Source organism: Mirounga angustirostris, unplaced genomic scaffold (assembly GCF_029215605.1).
Source record: "Mirounga angustirostris isolate CCGP_5_RB_7025 unplaced genomic scaffold, mMirAng1.0.hap1 SCAF_5, whole genome shotgun sequence".
Lineage (NCBI taxonomy): Eukaryota > Metazoa > Chordata > Mammalia > Carnivora > Phocidae > Mirounga > Mirounga angustirostris.
The window spans coordinates 5,337,760-5,356,057 of NW_026991713.1; the positions used below are offsets into that span (position 1 = coordinate 5,337,760).

At 50.2% G+C, this 18,298-nt stretch overlaps 1 protein-coding gene across 2 annotated transcripts in view; it reads right to left on the bottom strand.

Moving 5' to 3' along the window:
- Window positions 1-3,511: 3,511 nt before the first annotated feature.
- The window catches only part of SAMM50 (SAMM50 sorting and assembly machinery component), a 35,261-nt gene continuing 20,474 nt past the window's right edge, over window positions 3,512-18,298 (bottom strand). For both annotated transcript variants that reach the window (XM_064590501.1, XM_045872362.2), the window contains 4 exons: window positions 16,281-16,348; window positions 11,426-11,572; window positions 10,571-10,712; window positions 3,512-3,687 (listed from right to left, as the gene is read on the bottom strand). In XM_064590501.1, coding sequence (XP_064446571.1) covers window positions 3,642-3,687; window positions 10,571-10,712; window positions 11,426-11,572; window positions 16,281-16,348 — 403 coding nt within the window. In that variant the 3' untranslated portion in view covers window positions 3,512-3,641. The remainder of the gene's footprint in view (window positions 3,688-10,570; window positions 10,713-11,425; window positions 11,573-16,280; window positions 16,349-18,298) is intronic.

An 18,298-nucleotide genomic window follows, 5' to 3' on the forward strand; every position in this document is an offset into this window, starting at 1 on the left:
AAATCCTCTCCTTGACAGAATGCAACCTGAGGCCCAGAGGACAGAAGGGGATTTGGGGAGCTGCCCGCAGAGCTAGAACCGGGCTCCTGACTCGGGGCTCACTGTTCACCCACCCTGACAGTTGCCCCCAGAAGACTTGCGTCCTCCCCGGGCCTCCTTCCCCTCCTGATGGGCCACAGGCAGGAAGCGCAGAGAGAGAGGGAGAAGGCCCGCACCGGCAGGGAGGGGGTCCAGATGCAGGCTGAAGGCCACTGCCCTGCTCCAGCCTTCCGCTGCCCTGGGAGTGACAGCCTCTCGTTCATAGACCCGGTTTTTTAAGACACACTAGAGATGTGAATTTTGAGTACAGTTGCCTGATCTTAAACACTTCATTTAAAATGCAGCTCGGCTGGGGCACCTGGCTGGCTCAGTGGGTGGAGCACACAACTCTCGATCTTGGCCCCATGATGGGTGTGGAGCCTACTTAAAAAAAAATAAGTATCAGGGCACCTGGGTGGCTCAGTTGGTTAAGCGACTGCCTTCAGCTCAGGTCATGATCCCAGGGTCCCCGGGATCGAGCCCCGCATCGGGCTCCCTGCTCGGCGGGGAGCCTGCCTCTCCCTCTCCCTTTGCCTGCCTCTCTGCCTACCTGTTCTCTCTCTCTGTCAAATAAATAAATAAAAATCTTTAAAAAAAAAAAAAATAAGTATCAAAATAAAATGAAGTGCAGCTCTCTGGTTCTTGTTTTCTGGACTCAGGAATCCTCTCTTCTCTGGGGACCTTTAAACGTACGGTGTACTTGAACACATCTAACTGTCCCAAAGGTGAGTTAATATGGTTTAAAAAAAAAAGCAAACCCACAAATTAAGAATTCTTAGCTGTAGGAGACGCGTGTGTGAGGAAGGCAGGGCCTCTGCAGGAAGCGGCGAAGGGGAACTGTGACCCGATGTGCTGGTGGCAGATCCTCCTCGGTGCGGCCTGCCGGGCTGTCCTCTGGCCCCGGGAACACTACCACTTGGGAGGGCAGCCTGCTCCCCGGCTGGGTCGTCAGACCGTAGACACGGCGGGCCTCCGGCGAGCCGCTCGGCCTGCCCGCTGAGCACGCTGCCCAGGAAGCTGCAGGGAAAGGTCATTGGCTGTGCGCACAGAGACCACAAGTTCACGGTAACGGAGGACGCGATCTGTCACGACGGCTTTGTCTCCCATGAAAAGCGGGCTCCCTGAGGTCAGTCTCCTCGTTACAAATGGAAGCTGACCGGCCCAGCAGGCTTCCAGCAGGGGAAGCAGCGGCGGTCTCGGTCCTAATGGGGAAGCGGGCTTCGCGAATTGAATTCGCGGCATTCGATGCGGAGGTGAACGAAACACACGTCCAACTCGGTTCCAGGCCCGAACATGCAGGGATTTACACGAGGATGCAAAGGTTCCCTGAGGCAGGGTGCTACTCTGTGGAGGGGTTTGTTAGCTTTCCGGGTTTCTTTTCCACCATCGCGGATGTCCTCAAGCTGCAGCCATGAAAAATTCCCACAACGAAACTCGCCTGGTTTCTGGTCTTTCACGGGAAGCACTCTGTGAAGTGCTTCTGACTCCATGCTCTCGTCTGCCCACCTAATCCCACCTGGGAGTGGACAGACTTCTCATTTGCACCCAGAGCCTCCGCTGTTTTCATTCCCCCTCGCGGAGGGGCAGCTGTGCAAACGACCCCCGCCCGGGGGGCGCCGGACACCGCTGGGCCTGGCGCGCTTTAATGAAGGGGCTGCCACCAGCCGAGCTGCATCCCGGGTGGGGCTGGGTGAGACATGCGCCCTTTCAAAAACGACTTCTTCAGGCTCCCCACTGGCACCGTAGATGAATTCTCAAAGGTCACAGTGTCTGAGAGAATTATTCAGGTTTTACCGTTCTTAATTTACAGTCTGAACAAGACAGTGTTGTAACATGGGCCTCTTATTTTGCCAAAGGCATAAATGTGAGACTGTAAACAATGAAACAGTTCAGAGGAGAAAGCGTATTTCCCCACGTTCCCAACTAATCAGAAAGGTAGAATGTGCTGCTTCTTACAAATTATCTGCAAAATCCCCGTAGTTCACACAGGCAATGGGGGCAAGACAGTCCCTGGAGGGGCCGAGAGCTTGGCCCCAGGATGACAGGGGGCCTTGGTCTCAAGCTGCTCCCAAACCCAAGCTCACTTGGCAAAGACCTAAACAACAAGTTACAGGGAGGACTGCAAGTGACAGGAACTCAGGCCCAGCTAGGAGAGGGGAAAATTCAGTAGTAAAATGCTACTGGGCACCATCTGCAGCCCTGGACATTCCTACAGGAAGAATTCGAAGGAGGTTTATTTTTTTTTTTTTAAAGATTTTACTTATTCATTCAAGACACAGAGATACAGAGAGAGAGAGAGAGAGAGAGCACGAGCAGGGGGAGAGGCAGAGGGAGAAGCAGGCTCCCTGCTGAGCCAGGAGCCAGATGTGGGGCTCGATCCCAGGACCGTGGGATCATGACCCGAGCTGAGGGCAGATGCTTAACCATCTGAGCCACCCAGGCACCCCTCGAAGGAGGTTTAACTTACAAAAAAAATTTTTTTCACGTGACTAATTAAGTATATCCTGAAAATATTACTTTTGAGAGATACGAGGTTATGTGCAGGAGAGTAACAGCCCCCCTAAGATGTCTGTGTTCTAATTCCTGGAACCTGTGACCATCACATAACAAGGGGGAATTAAGGTCACAGACAGACCCGAGGTGGCTGATCTTAAAATAAGAGTAGCGGGGCTGTCCAGGAGCGCCCAATGTACTCACGAGGGTCTGAGAAAGCACCGGGGAGGCAAGAACCAGAGAGAGAGACGGGCAAATGCTCTGCAGCTGGCTTGGAAAATACAGGATGGGACTGTGAGCCAGGGAACGCAGGCGCCCCTAGAAGCCGTAAGGCCAGGAAATGGATTCTCCCCTGGAGCCTCCAGAAGGAACACAGTGGTGCGGACACTGATTTCGGTGAGGCCCATCAGGACTTCTGACCTCCAGGCCACAAAATGGTTGTTTTGTGTTGTTCTAAGCTCTAGGTTTGTGGTAATTTGTTAGAGTAGCTTCAGGCAGCTGGTATACTCGTCTCATTAATGCTATTACCTCTAAAGAACACATTTTTCCTCTCTGCCTCAGTGTCCCCAATGTGCCACATGTTCCTTCCACGCCACCCACGTGCATTTAAAGGGCTCCAACCCCCGGAACTGTGGCTGTGGCACCCACCAGCGGGGTCCCCTTGTGGCATCGCCAGAGACTGCGCCCTCCACCAGCGCCCAGGCCTCCCCTGGGGCTCTGCCGAGTACTTCCGGTGCACGGGAACCAGACGCAGAGGCTCCGGGAGCCTGGGAGGAAAAGCAATCAGGGCACCGTGTGATGGGACCTTCCGGCTCGCCGGTCCACATGGAAGAACATGGGGCACCTTTAAATGTCCCGCCCCTTCCACACGGTCCTCTGGAAAAGCCAGCGTCGTACACAGAGCAGGGGGAAAGCAAATCATATCCACGATGCCTCTGAGTATTTGTCTTTAAAATTTATTGACGTGGTTTCCCACGAGGACTGCACAGAACGGCGCGTTTACTCGGCAAGAAGGTGCATGGCCCCGAGTCCCAGGGCTCTTCCTGCAGGCTCTGGAGCACGTGTGTCAGCTACAGGAACCTGATCCCAGCTCCAAACTGGACACCATCACAAGTCCTAAAAAAGTAAAGGACAGATAGTCAATGCTCACCCCCTATCATCACAAGACCATACCCAGCACCTCTCTTCCTGTCTCCAGCACAAGCCATGGGGGGGAACAACTCGGCCACTCTGGGAGGGCGCCCCGCCTCCACCCTCCTCTCCTGCCACGGCTCCGCCCCTGAGCCCTGCGCCTTCCTCCCTTGCTGGCTTAAGAACCAGCCTTGGGAGGATAAAAACACGGTAACAGGGGCGCCTGGGTGGCTCAGTCGTTAAGCGTCTGCCTTCGGCTCAAGTCATGATCCCAGGGTCCTGGGATCGAGCCCCACATTGGGCTCCCTGCTCAGTGGGAAGCCTGCTTCTCCCTCTCCCACTCCCCCTACTTGTGTTCCCTCTCTCGCTGTGTTTCTCTGTCAAATAAATAAAATCTTAAAAAAAAAAACACCACAGTAACACGTGGGGACACAGATCCCCCTTTACTGCTCCCTCCCCACCTCCTTTGCGGTCATCCAATTCTGTCCTAAGTAGCAAAATGAAAAGAAGGACCCAGGGGAGAAATGTTATGAACAATAAAACCCCTGAGGGGGAAAAAACAGCTTTGTGTGTATTTCTAAGGCTACCAGGCAAGGCTTTCTGTGCAGAGCAGAGCAGTGACAAGAGAGGTATCCTGGCTGGAAGCAACGGAGGTAGCTGTGGAAGGCACCTGGCAAAGCACAGCATGCAGTGGGGTTGGGGAGGACAGGTAGGCACAGAGAGCAGGGGGGATGGGAGGTAGAGACGGAAGGACAGAGGAGGAGGGAGCAGGGAGGACAGAGGAGGGAGCAGGGAGGACAGGAGGAAGCAGGGAGGACGGAGGAGGGAACAGGGAGGATGGAGGAGGGAGCAGGGAGGATGGAGGGAGCAGCAAGGAGGGGGCAGGGAGGACAGAGTAGGAAGCAGGGAGGACGGAGGAAGCAGGGAGGATGGAGGAGGGAGCAGGGAGGAGGAAGGAGGCAGAGCAGGGAGGGTGCAGAGGGCGGGAAGACGGAGCAGGAGAAATTAGAAGGATGGATGGAAAGGGAGCAGGGAGGGCGGCAGAACTTGGGCCAGCCCAGGCCCTGGAAGGGCTCCAGGGGCTTATGACCACAGCAGCATCCGCAGCCCAACAGGGTCCCCCTGCCACTTCTCAGAACCTGCTCCTGACCCAGGAAAAGGAAGGGTGCAAAGAAGTCACACTGCTTACAGTACTGGTGACAAGCTGACCCTCTACAGGTTTTATTCTGTGGATTGTCCTCCTTGAGCTGCTGGCAGACCACAGAGCCCATGTTCAGACAAGCAAGTAGGATGAGTGGCAAGGCTCCAGTCCCAGCAGCAGGAGAGCAGGCCCCTCGGCCCAGACACCAGAGCACCTACAGGCTCCTGTTCCCACGAAGGCTTAGGCCACAGCCTGGCCACCGCCAAAATTAGAGTCCCTGGGCCACAGCCAGCACCTGTCCTGCTGACTCCACAGTGGAGGCAGAGGGCAGACTCCCACGCTGGCCCGCGCAACTCTGCCCACCTGGAGGCTGTGCCCAGGGCCGGACGGCTGCTAGACGTGGGACAGAGGGGCTTGGCCCGGGGACCTCAACGCCAGGAGGCCTAAGCCTCACGGAAAAATGGCATCCTGAATCCCAAACAGCAGCTGACAGTGCATTTGCGGAACAGAGCATCTTCGCAAGTTGTGGACAATTTCCAGAAAAAACTGGACAACAAGAATGGCTCCTTCAGGGGTGCCTGGCAGGCTCAGTCAGCGGAGCACGCGATCTTGATCTTGGGGTTGTGAGTTCAAGCCCCACACTGGGTGTAGAGATTAAAAGTTTAAAAAAAAGAAAGAAAGAAAGAATTGCTCCTACATTCAGAGGAAAGTTGATGATTTTATTGTCCTAACACTCATGCTCTTGCCCAATCTCAGGGTTTATAGCGATATGAAAACCAGCAGGGAATTGTTCTTTTCCAACCTATGAGTGAGGGAACAAAACCCCTGATCTATTAAGAGATTCGAGGCAGACCACTGTCCCCATCGCTAGGACCCCCTGCAGGACTGCGGTGCTCACTGGCCAATGGCATTAGGAGTGCCCTAGCCAGAAGGGACGGTGGCAGGCCCTTGGGGACTGACGGTAAAGCACGCCAATGTCCTTAGAAAGGCAAAGACCTACAACCAAAGCCAGGGCTGCATTTGTACAAGTTCTGTTCGAATCGAAATGATCTGCTTCTTCCCTTTCCACCATCGGGTCCATAACAGGGGTCCACGCCTGCACTCACTCCTGAGAACAAGGCCTGACAATAAGCCACGGGACAAAATGTCAGTCAGGCCCTGGCTTCTGTGATTCAGGAACAAGCGCGCATTCCGACAAAGGCTCACTGGCTCAAACCCTGAGTAGACGAACCGCACCACGTGCACAGGATGGGGTTCAGAGACCGCAGGATCACAGGGAGGAGAAGGCGCCCACTACTATACAACAGCGTCTCACGGGGACATGAGGCCCATGCCACTGAGGCAGCGTCACCAAAACATCTATCCTTCTGTCGTGTGGCCACCCCAGAATCAGCTCGTCCGGGTCTCCCTGGGATCCCCCCCCCCGAGCAGGCCTGGCTGTGTGCACCCTAGAGGCCCCTGCCAGCACTCCACTGCTTCCCACTCAGCACCATGAGGGCCACCATGGGGGTTTCGATGAGGGTCACACCGGCACCCTCCCTCTACTAAGCCCTCAGACCCTGAGCACCATCCCCCCGCAGTCACACGGGGACAGCAGGTGCCGGCCGGGGAACGCGGCCATGGATAAGGCAGACAAGGACCAGAACTCAAAGACCTTGGCGTGTGCCCGAAGTGAAAAGGCCGGAGAGGAGAGTGGCCGGGACCGAGTGCCTCCCCGAACCTCCCTTCTCCTACAGAATGACAGTCCATGTGCCCCTGGCATTCTGGGCTTGGGCACCTGAGCTCGGCTGCCCTGCGGCCTGGAGTGCCCTGGAGTGCCCTCTCCTGCAAGACCCAGCCCTCCAAGTCAGGAAGCTCCAGCCCAGAAGCCACCTCCCCCAGGAAGCCCTCGCACGCCCTCCCGAGATGAGCCTCTTTCTCATCTCCCCCTTCCTAGAGATGAGCGGCTCTCAGGAGCCCGCCTCCTTCATCCCTGCGTGTCCAGGGGCCGCCCTTAGTGAGCCCAGAGCGACAGAACACTGTTGGGTCTCAGACAAGAGTGCCTGCCGTAAATCACCTCCAGTACGAAATTTAGCCAACATTTCAAAGCTACTTCTGTTTGTGTAAAGGTCTGAAATCCTAATTAGAGAGCGTTTGCTTTAAGAGTGGGGGGACGTCTACAGCTGATTCCCACACACACAATCCTCTGTCCTGCTATTGCCTAATTTCAGAAATGAAGATCAAATTCTCACAGCATCACCCAAACTTCACAGAATTCCCAGTTTGATGATGAAGCTTCAAACACAGCCGCACACAGAGTAAAAGCAAGTTTCACATTCGAGGGTAACCAGGCTGGCCCCGCGCAGGGGACGCTGGGCACAAAAAGCGCGTGCAGTAAGCAGCACGACCGGGGGTCACCGAGCAGAGCCGCTGCCTGACTGGAGGAGCAGAGGCGCTTCCTTATGTTCTGGTCTTTAAAGATCATGTGCACAGCATGCTTCCTCCTTCTGGAAGAAACCACATTTGAAATTCATCTCGAAACAGATTTTTCCAATTTAGAGAGAGGCAAAGCTGAAAGGTGAACGGAAGCAAGCATTCTCTGTAAAGATTCTATGAATAGGGGGAAAGACGCGGGGCTCCCGAGCGGGTGAGGGACCCTCAGAGCACAGCGACATCCAGTGGCCTCGAGCAACACCGCAACCATGGTGAGGACAGCCGGCAGGCTGAGCTGAAGGACAGGAGGCCCACAGCCCCAGGGACTTGCCCCAAGTCACGTGGGGGGAGGGGACACAGGGCAGGGCTGGCCCCGGGGGGCTGCGCTCTCGAACCAGCTGAGGGGGAGGGCAGTAGTTCTCGGTGGGGGTGACGGTCACTCGGTGACACAGACAATACAGCTAAAAAGCCACATTGACTTCCGGTTTTCTTTGTAATAAAAAATATTTAGAATGTATTTACTTACATAATTTGCACTAATATTAACAGAGTTAATCCAAACTGATCGATCATCATGGCAAGAACCTACACAATCTCTGAGATCGGAAGGTACGTATACAATTCAAGTTTGAATAAGACCTTCCAAGAAGATGAGCGAGGAGATGATTTTTATCTTTCTGCAGTTAATACTCAAGGTGCAGAGACAGCAGCGTGGGGAGGAAAGGAGCACCGCGTCTCACGTCTGGGCCCTCACAAGAGCGAGGAGCTGGTGTCCATGCTCTGTGCTTACGTGGTTTTGGTGCAGAGGGAAAGGCGCCAGCGTTGGCCTCGGGCAGGCCTGGTCCTGCTGCTGAGCTGACCTCAGACCCTGCCGAGGCTGCTGTCCTTGTCTGTGAAAGGGGTAACAGCCTCCCCTGCACAGAGCTGCTGGGAGGCTTCCATAATCACATCAAGCGCTTAGCCGGGCGTCTCACACAAGGTAAGCGTTCAATAAACGCCAACGATCGCCTTCCCTCCACAAAACGTTGTAACTGTTCTCAGAAGAGACACAGAGTTGGTCTCCCTCAGAGCGTGATTGGTCCACAAGCATCAGCCTCACCAAGGGAGGGCGTCAGGAATGCGGCGTCCCTGGGCCACCCCACACCCAGGAGTGTCTGCCTTTACCAGAGTCCCCAGTGGAGTCAGAGGCACATGACAATTTGAGAAGCGCAGGCTCAGGGGGCTTCAGCACCCACATCTGACTTCATCCTGGTGTTGGTGTGGGCTCGGCACCTGCCCCTCCGGTGCCCCCAATTAGCACCTGGGCGTTAAGCCAGGGAGACCCACATTCTCACCTGCGGTGGGAACACGGCTTTGCAGAACGCAGCCTGCAGGACTACGCTCACGGACCCGAGACTGTAAACGTGTGGGGATCTGCTAAAAAGTTACCTAATGCGCAAACCTCGCTCTAGGAGAAAAATGCCCATTTTCACATTTCATTATCTCTGAAACCAGCAAACGAAATCCCATCTGTAGCGCGTCTCAAACACAGCCAGGTGCAGCCGATGCATAAGCGGAGGGAAAATGTCTCCAAAGGGAACACGCTTTGCTTCCTATGTGAGAAGGGTCACAGTGAGTCCTCCAGGAGCAACAACGTGAGCAGGAACCGACCTTTACTGACAGAACGCTGAGCACTGTTCCCAGTGCTTCACGGGCATGAATTCATTCAGGCATGGTCACAAGCACCCATTCTCTATGCAAGAAAACTGAGACCCAGAGCGGTTAGGTCACTGGCCCTGGGTCACACAGCCACAGAGTGGCTGAGCTGGGATCCAAGCCTGGATAGCCGGGCTCCTGCACAGCCAGCCTGCACAACCAAACCCTTTCCAGCGCTGGCTGTGTGCAGAGAACAGGCACGGGGTGGACGTGAGGTACCAGCCGAGGAGGGGCTGGCCGCAGGGCTGTGGACATCCCTGGGGGCCAGGGCAGCCCCGCAGCCAGAACCAGCCTCCCAGGTAGAGACTGAGGGGCAGAGGCTAGTGATCGCATAACCGTAAGGGATCTGGATGACAGATCCCGAGCTGCAGCGAAGAACTGGTGCTTTCTTAAAAGCCTGCTAAAGCGGCTACCCCGTAAAAAGCACCACCACCTACCACACTGAAGTAGAAGACGGTGGGAGGAAAACCAGTGCAGTTTTTCCTTAAACGAGGACAAACTCCAACATCACGCTGGAGACTTGGGCTATGACTCAGACAGCACCAGCATTGGGTGGCCACGTAAGTGTAGACGGAACGCCAAAAAGAAAAAAATAGAGCCCAGAGTCCTGAATGCATTAGCGTGAAAATAACGAGAGAGAATACAGACGCTGCTATGGGCAGAATGCTGGCGTCCCCCCAGAATTCATATGTTAAAGCCCTAACCGTGAGATGGTATTGGGGAGTGAGGCCTTTGGGGGTTCATTAGGTTTAGATGAGATGACGTTATGAAGGTGGGGTCCCCACGGTGGGGTTGGTGTCCTTATAAGAAGAGACATCAGAGAGCTAGCTTGCTTCTCTCTTTGCCACGTGAAGACACAGAAAGAAGGGCTCCGTCCACAAGCCAGGAAGAGAGCCCTCACCAGGAACAGAACCGGCCAGGACCCTGATCCTGGACTTCGAGCCTCCAGGACCGTGAGACACAAATGTCTGTAGTTTAGACCCCCAGTCTGTGGTATTTTGTTAGAGCAGCCCCACCTAATACAGACCAAGACCCTACTTCTGGATTTCTCAAAATGTATGCAATGGATACCATATAAACCAAGAAATGGAATTTCTATAGCTGTAAATGACCTCATGCCATATCCACCCACATAATATTTAGCAAATCTTGCTCAGTAAGAGGACTGGTGGAGAAAGGCCAAGATGGTGGGTTCCTCTGCTCCCAAGAGAAGGCTCCGGAGAACGAGTCCTCTGTGGCCAGGAGCAAAGCCTTGTCTCCTCCAACTCGAGTTCCTGGTCTGCAAAGTCACCCACCAGAAATACCTCATTCCATTTTTAACAAGCAAGATCAATAATGCCTCCTCAATTCCTCCAGCCAGAGCCGTGAAGGGGCCCCCATTACTTGGCAATGGTGAATGCAAACAGAATGAGGTGGGGGAACACGTCACATTTTTCCTCCAAACTGGATGGAGAAAAACCCAATGAAGGAAAATTTATTTTCATTCTTTTGCTAACTATTGAATTTCTCCTCAAATCTTGACTCTTAAAAGCCACTGACAAAAATGATCAACCCTGTCCACAATGAAACAAAATTGCTGGACGATGCAACATAACTGGGGGAAGAACCCCTAGCACCTACCTGTCCCCCTTCTGCACGCCCATGGGAACACAGTAATTCAGTTCCAGCCGGGCGATGTTGCCAAGCCTGAGGACGATGCCGGCACCGTAAGACCAGCGGATGCACTCGGCCAGCTTCCGGATATGAGCCTTGGGGCCCTCCCCTGCAGAGAGAGAAGAGGACGTGACCAACAGTGTGGAGCCCCTCACAGAGCTGTCCTCACACAAGCACTGGTCCTCCTCCTTGCTGGGTGGCCTTCGGTGACATTTATAGCCAGGGCTGGATATTCAAAGAGAACGCATAAAGTGGGATTAGGACCGAAATCAAAGGAGGGCTTGGGAGTAGACTTCCTACTCACGGCACCAGAAGCCATTCTCTGCGCCTGGCCCATTCTGTCCCCTCTGCCCAGAAGGGCATTTCCCCCGCACCCGGCAACCCAGGAAGCCCGGCTCTATGCCTCAGGCTGAGGGGCTTGACTTCTGTGAAGCGCTCCAGACACCTCTTCACGTCCCCCTGGCTGGATGCATCTGCCGTGAGTTTCCTCTGGCCCCAAGCCCCCTTGCAGGAGAGGCAAACCCAACTCAGCTCGGGGGTCATAATGACCAGCAGAGAGCAGGTGCCCCAGAAATGTTTGCTGAGTGAACGAATAAGTAGATCTTCACAAGACAGCATTCGATGACGCTTTTTCATGTGTGTTTCATTCAACAACTTTACTCTGAGCACCGCTATCAGGCGCTTGAGGAATTTTTTTAAAGTGAGGCCCAGTTGCTAAACATAAAGACTCTATAATCTAACCAAAAGGCAGCTACGGGGGTGCCGTGCTTTAAACACAAGGGCAACCGCGCCCTGACGGTCTCGAGGCAGCCCGGGTCTTACCGTAATTGAGGTTGCAGAGGTTCCCCGCGTTGAGGAAGAAGTGTGTTCTGAAGAGCTCCCCAAAGCCACCCTGGCCTGGCCGGAAAGGCAGTGGGGTGTACACGTGCAGACCGCCGGCCCAGTACGCCTCTCCACCCAGGTAGTCGCCTAGTCAGGGGACAGGGGCAGAAGAAGACAGAGACGCACGCATTCGGAATCACGTGGAAGTCTCTACAGGCGAGACACGGGCCACGTGCAGAACACCCAGCACTCAGGCTCTGTGAGTGGTGGCCCGTCTAACTCCCGGTGTTGGCCTCACTTTGAAGTCTTTCTTTTTCGCCTGGCTTATCTTATAAGCTTTAACTGGGGGAAAAAATGCTAGTGTAGTTTAGAAAAGAATGAAATCAGAAATTTATCAAACCGTACAACGGCTGGAATAAAACAACTGAACTCATGGGCGTCGCCTTGTCCACGACTGCAGATGACCAGATCGCGGCTGCCTGGCAGATCAGACGGCTTCCTCGGCAACAACTTCGAGGCCACGAGACAGGAGACGGAATGCAGAATGGGCCTTTGCCATTTCTGGAAGGGCTGCGCATGCTATTAATCAAAAGACACACGGCATCTACTGCCCGCCGGGGAAGGAAGCGGCGTCCCAGCTCGACGTGTCCAGGGAAGAGACTCGGTTTTGAAAGTTCATGGCCACTTAGGGTTTATCTGTTTTTGCCCAAGGTTATTTTTTGCCAAAATTCAAGACTATCTGCTGAGAATACATAAATGCATTATTTCTAAAAAATGCTCCTATCCGTTCCATTTTAACTACAAATAGCTGTAACATTAAAGCAACATGAAAACGAATAAAAATAGCCCTGAATGTTTATACTTTGTTGCAAAATACCACTTATAAAGTGTCTTAGTATTCCTTAATACAAAATGATGGATCATAACAAAAGTGAGTTGTCTCCAAGATTAACCTCAAGGAATAACCTGCTTGTCCACCTCAAGACCAGCCATCTCATCAATCTCTGCTTTAGTAGCAAAGTTCTAGAGGGAACAGAAATGGACAAGTAACAGGAGGTCAGCTGTGTTTGCTTTTCATTTCCTAGTAATTACACACCTCTTAAATAACCTTATTAAATAAAATAATTATTTTACTCTGGTCACAAAAGTAATACATTCATTGTAGAAAATCTGATAAGCAAAGGGAAGTAGAAAAAAAGGAAAATATCCTTTAATTTTTCCTATTCAGAGATAATCAGCTAACATCCTGGTGCCTTTCATCCAGTGAACTGTGATGAATAATTGAGAAAAAAACAATTGAGTCATCGCATACATATATACATAGATATATACCTCAGTCCTGCTTTAAAAAAGCTGGCTTAATAGTTTAATATGTCTTAAGCACTTTCATCTAATACTTTCTATTGTTTGGAAATGTGATTTAAGTAGTTTTTAAAGATTTTATTCACTTATTTGTCAGAGAGAGAGAGCACAAGCAGGGGGAGCTGCAGGCAGAGGGAGAAGCAGACTCCCCACTGAGCAAGGAGCCTGACGTGGGGCTCGATCCCAGGACCCCAGGATCATGACCTGAGCCGAAGGCCGACGCTTCACCGACTCAGCCACCCAGGCGCCCCTGGAAATGTGATTTAGATGCCTGAATGATCAAATGGGTACCACACTTACCTAATCCTGTCTACGGTCATGCTGGTGTCTAATTTCTTGTGATGGATATTAGTCTGTCATGAGTCTCCTTAAACACATAAATATTTAAAACCTCGTCTTGCAGTATAATCTACATACAGAAAAGTATACACACGTCCTAAGTACACTGCTCAGTATATTTCCCTACAGGGAACACACACCTGTATGACAAGCACCCAGACTGAGACTCTGGCATGTGCAGCCCCCCAAAGACTCTGCTCTCCTTGCTAACCACGCCCCTGCTGGCCAACAGCACAAATCGTTCTAGCCCGTCTCAAAACGTTACATGGACAGAGCCACACTTGACACCTCCTCTGGATCTGGCCTTGCTGTTGCTGGTCCTGCACGTTTCTGAGGCTCGTTTATGCCATATTCAGCCAGCGGCTCTAACTCGCTCACCCTGCTCTACAGAACAGTCCACAGTGTGAAGATACCACTACTTATTTGCCCATTCTATGTTGATGGGCATTTGGGTTTCTAGGTTTCAGTTTGGAGCTATTATTATTAGTGCTCAATATTTTAGGCTCCTGATATACACTGTTAAATTGCTTTCACTAGGGCGCCTGGGTGGCTCAGTTGGTTAAGCGACTGCCTTCGGCTCAGGTCATGATCCCAGGGTCCTGGGATCGAGCCCCACATCGGGCTCCCTGCTCTGCGGGGAGCCTGCTTCTCCCTCTCCCGCTCCCCCTGCTTGTGTTCCCTCTCTCGCTGTGTCTCTCTCTGTCAAATAAATAAATAAAATCTTTATAAAAAAAAAAATTGCTTTCACTAAAAGTGATGCAATTTACATTCCTGCCCATAGTATCTTACTGATGGCCTATCTAATAGGGTACTAACTGGAACATCACTGTGTTTTAATTTTCAGGCACATGATAGACTCCTAAACTTCCATACAGTCACTATATAATACTTCCTTACAAGAAAAAAAAGAATAAATAAACTATCCCTAATATGTTACTTCTCTTTAAAAAAAAATGACATACTAATAAAGTACTCTAAAAACAAGTGACAAGAAGTATGTATTATGTAAAAAATTTACGCACAGGGTAGTCATTATCTAAAGTAATAAAAGGGTGCCTGGGTGGCTCAGTTGGTTAAGCGACTGCCTTCGGCTCAGGTCATGATCCTGGAGTCCCTGGATCGAGTCCCGCATCGGGCTCCCTGCTCGGCAGGGAGTCTGCTTCTCCCTCTGACCCTCCCCCCTCTCATGTACTCTCTCTCTCTCATTCTCTCTGTCTCAAATAAATAAATAAATAATCTTAAAAAAAAAAAAATAAATAAAGTAATAAAAAATGGAGACAACAGAGATGTTAAAAGAACAGAAAATCAGGATAGAATATTTTATAATGGAATGGTGTGGAAACATTTAAATGATGTTTTTGAAGATTTTAGGAACATGTGGAAATGCCTTGGATAGAATGTCAAGTGTCAGAGAGTGATCCAGGAAACAGGAATGATTGAAACTGGCTTTCCAGAGAGCAACATAAAGCTTCAAAATGTTCAAAATCCTTTGATCTAGGGATTCTACATCTAGAATGTTACACTATAAAGTAAAATTTAGAGATGAGCACAGAGACTCAATAGGTTATTCACAGATATACTGTTTTCTAATCATAAGAAAAAAGAAAGCCTAGATGTCTGACACTTGGCATGTGATTTAAAGAGATGCCACTTTGGCAACAAGATGAAATACGCAGCCGTGGAAAACGACAGTGTTTCCCTCTCCGATCCACCACCGGCAGGGATGCACAACGGTACGGCCAGTTTGGAAGACGGCCTGGCACTCCCCTACAAAGATTATACAACTTTATCATACGATCCAGCAACTGCTCTAATTGCTGATTCCCCAAATGAGTTGAAACTTTACGTCCAAACAAAAACCTGCACGTGAATGTTTATATCGGCTTTACTCATGACTGCCAAAAATTGGATGTCCGCAACCGAGACGTCCTTCCCTAGGAGGTGTATGGATAAGCAGACAGCAGCGCCAGTCACATGATGGAATATCGTTCAGCGATATAGAAACATGAGCCATCGTGCTGACACGTAAGGAGGAACCTTATATCCGTGTTGCTCAGAGGCCAGGCTGAAAGGGGCACATGCTGTAGGGTTCCGACTGTGTGATACTCTGGAAAGGGCAGGACCAGGGAGAGAGGACGCGGCGCGGGGTTGTCAGGCAGAGCTCAGGGGAGGGAGGGAGGCAGAGCGCAGGAGTCTGGAGGGCGCTGGAACGGTAGGTCCAGGCCACATGCATATGCCAGACCCCATGGCACCGCAGAGCACAAAGGGAGCCCAAGCATGAACTGCGGGATACGGTTTGTAATAACGCCCCAATACCGGCTCACAACTGCAATCAGCGCACCTCGCTAACGCCGATCGACGACAACACTAGGGCAGTGTCCACGGAAACTCGGGTGCTCTCGGCCCAACTTTTCTGTACACCTAAAACTGCTCTCACAACCAGTCTACTAATTTAGCCAAGTTATAGTAGGTCAAGAAGATGAAATAAACTGTCGTTAAAAATGATCAAGCACTCATTCCTAGAAAAATCTTCGCTTGCGTTACTGAGGGCAGTGGGAGAAGCAGGTTAGGACACAGTAGGTAAACATACCAAATGCGAGCACGGAGGCGTGCTTGCTTAAACAACAAATGCTCCCACATATTGTCGCTGGGCAGTGAGATCACAGGTCGGTGCCCAGCATTTTTTGCTTAGATACATTTTCTCATTTTTCTACAGTTCCCTCAACAGGTATCTATCTGTCCGCACCTGCTGTGTGATAAATGCTGTGTTAGGTGCTAATTCTGGGGCGGTGAAATACGAACACCTATTATTGTGGTAACTGAAACAAGCATAGTTACCCTTGAACAGGACGCTGTGAACCAGGCAAGCCCACTTACACGCCAATTTTCCATCAGTACGGTTCTGTAAACGTGTTTTCTCCTTATGATTTTTTTAAGAACACATTCTTTTCTCCAGCTCACCTCATCGTAAGAATACAGTAGGATACATACAACCTACAAAATCGGTGTTAAACTGTTTATGTTACTGATGAGGCTTCTGGTAGGTGCCCCTAACCTCCTCCCCACTCCGCTGTTCAAGGGTCTAGTGTACATGCTTTCACAAATGAGATGTGACCCTAATCTTGTCTTGGCGGTCTTACAGGGAAAGCCTCACCTTCACTCTGCGGCCCAACGCTGTGCATGCTGAACCCACGCACACTGGTTGGTCCTCCGAGGTAAAACCTACAACAGAATGGCAGATGTCAGAAGAAAACCACCAGGTGGAAACCTACAAAGTACAGTGAAAGTGCAGAAAACATACAAGTGAGGCTCACGTTCGGTACTGAATTGTCGCCGACATTGTCCCACGGCAAAACTTTTAAGGATCGGGAGGATGCACTGGAGTACGGTGACTTTCATAAAAATCTAAACCAAAATCTAAACACTTCAAACTTCTGGGGATGTAAGTGAGATAAAAGGCACAACTAAAGACCCTTCTTTAGAAAAGAAGGACATGGGGACTGTCCATTATAAAGGAATTATCTGCTGTCCGTAAGAATTCATTATGTAACAGCTCTGTTGCAAAACGGCCTCCTATGTGTTCACATGCAACGTTAAGTTAAAAAAAAGGCAAGATAAAAATTATGTAACAGTATGATCCCAATTTTACAAAAAGAGGAAAATAATACTAGAAAAAAAGACCAAAATAGAATTATTGTTATTCTGAGTTTTTTTAATATTTTCTACAGTGATTGTATAATTAGAAAAAAATTATTACAATTTAAAAAATGAATTCTCGTATTCCTAATGGACTGGGTTACCACACTCTCTAGAATGCTCTCTGAACAAAATTAAAGGCGTGAATTAAAAATTACTTAGAAACCCCATCCACTTGCTGTGAAACCTAACACCTTATCAGAAGCCGACTCCAGGCCATGCTGAGAACAGGATAATGAAGTAAAATGATGAGGGGAGTGGTGGGGCCGCACAAGGCCAGCAGCTGCCCCCCGCTCCCCGCCCCTGCCGACCCAGGAAGCCACATTTGGCTGCGGGGAGCAGTCCACACGCCTGGAACAGTGCAGAGGGAACAGGGCACGGTCTCTCCCATTTTCCTACCACATAAAGCCTCGATGAATGTATTCATTTGAACTTGAGTTTAAAAGTCTATAAACGTGTTTTTAACATTTGGGATTTCCAAGCAACGCCTTTCTGAATGCCCCATTAACATTATGGAAATAAACAGCAAGCTCCATTTACTTTTTTTTAAAAATGATAAATCACACATATTCTTTGGAGATAATTAAAATGATCCAGGAAGCACAAAAAGCAAGAAGTCCTCTCCACCCCCCACCCCACCCCCGCATCCTGATCCCCAGAGCTGATGCTATCCCTGGGCTGGTGGCTGGCCTTCTAGACCCCTGGTGCTATCCATGCAAACACAGATGTGCACACGGGAGCTTCTGCCCTGATTCGAGAGCAGTCTGCTCAATGTAAGCGCATGACAATTTTAACTTGTAGACATCTACCTCGTTCTTTTTCATCATTACAGTCTCTTTAGAATGCCTGTATTTGAATTTAATAATTTCTATACTGGCAGTTTTCAAATTTTTGCTATTCTCAACAATGCTACAATGGACATCCTTGTACATAAATCTCTGTACATTTATAAATGTATTTCTACAAATTAAATTCAGAGAGATGAAAGTGATAAGTCCTAGAGCTTACAAATTAAAAATTTTTACACTTCCAAACTGTCTCCCATCAACTAGGCTAAACTAGTTTAAACTAAAACACTTTAACTAATGCAAGGTTAAAAAAAAAGTTTCTTGCCCTCAAGAACAATTATTAGTATTTCAAAGCCAACAAGCATGATTTCATACTCTGCTGATAGGAGTATAAATTGCTATAAGTTTTCTAAAAAGCAGTCTCCAGCAACATTCTTGATAAGCTTTAAAAAATGTTCATATTCTTTTGAGACAGTACTTCCACATTTAGGAATCTCTCCTCAGAAAATAAAATGAACAAAACTTTACAGAGTCACATTTGCAGGGTTACTTAGATGCAAATAATGAAAAATTAAAATGCAGCTTTTGAACCATTTCTCATGACTTGGTGAATGGGTTTACTCCGTATGTTTTTAAAACATTTTAGGGGAGAACACAGGGGCACCTGGCTGGCTCAGGGGGTGGAGCA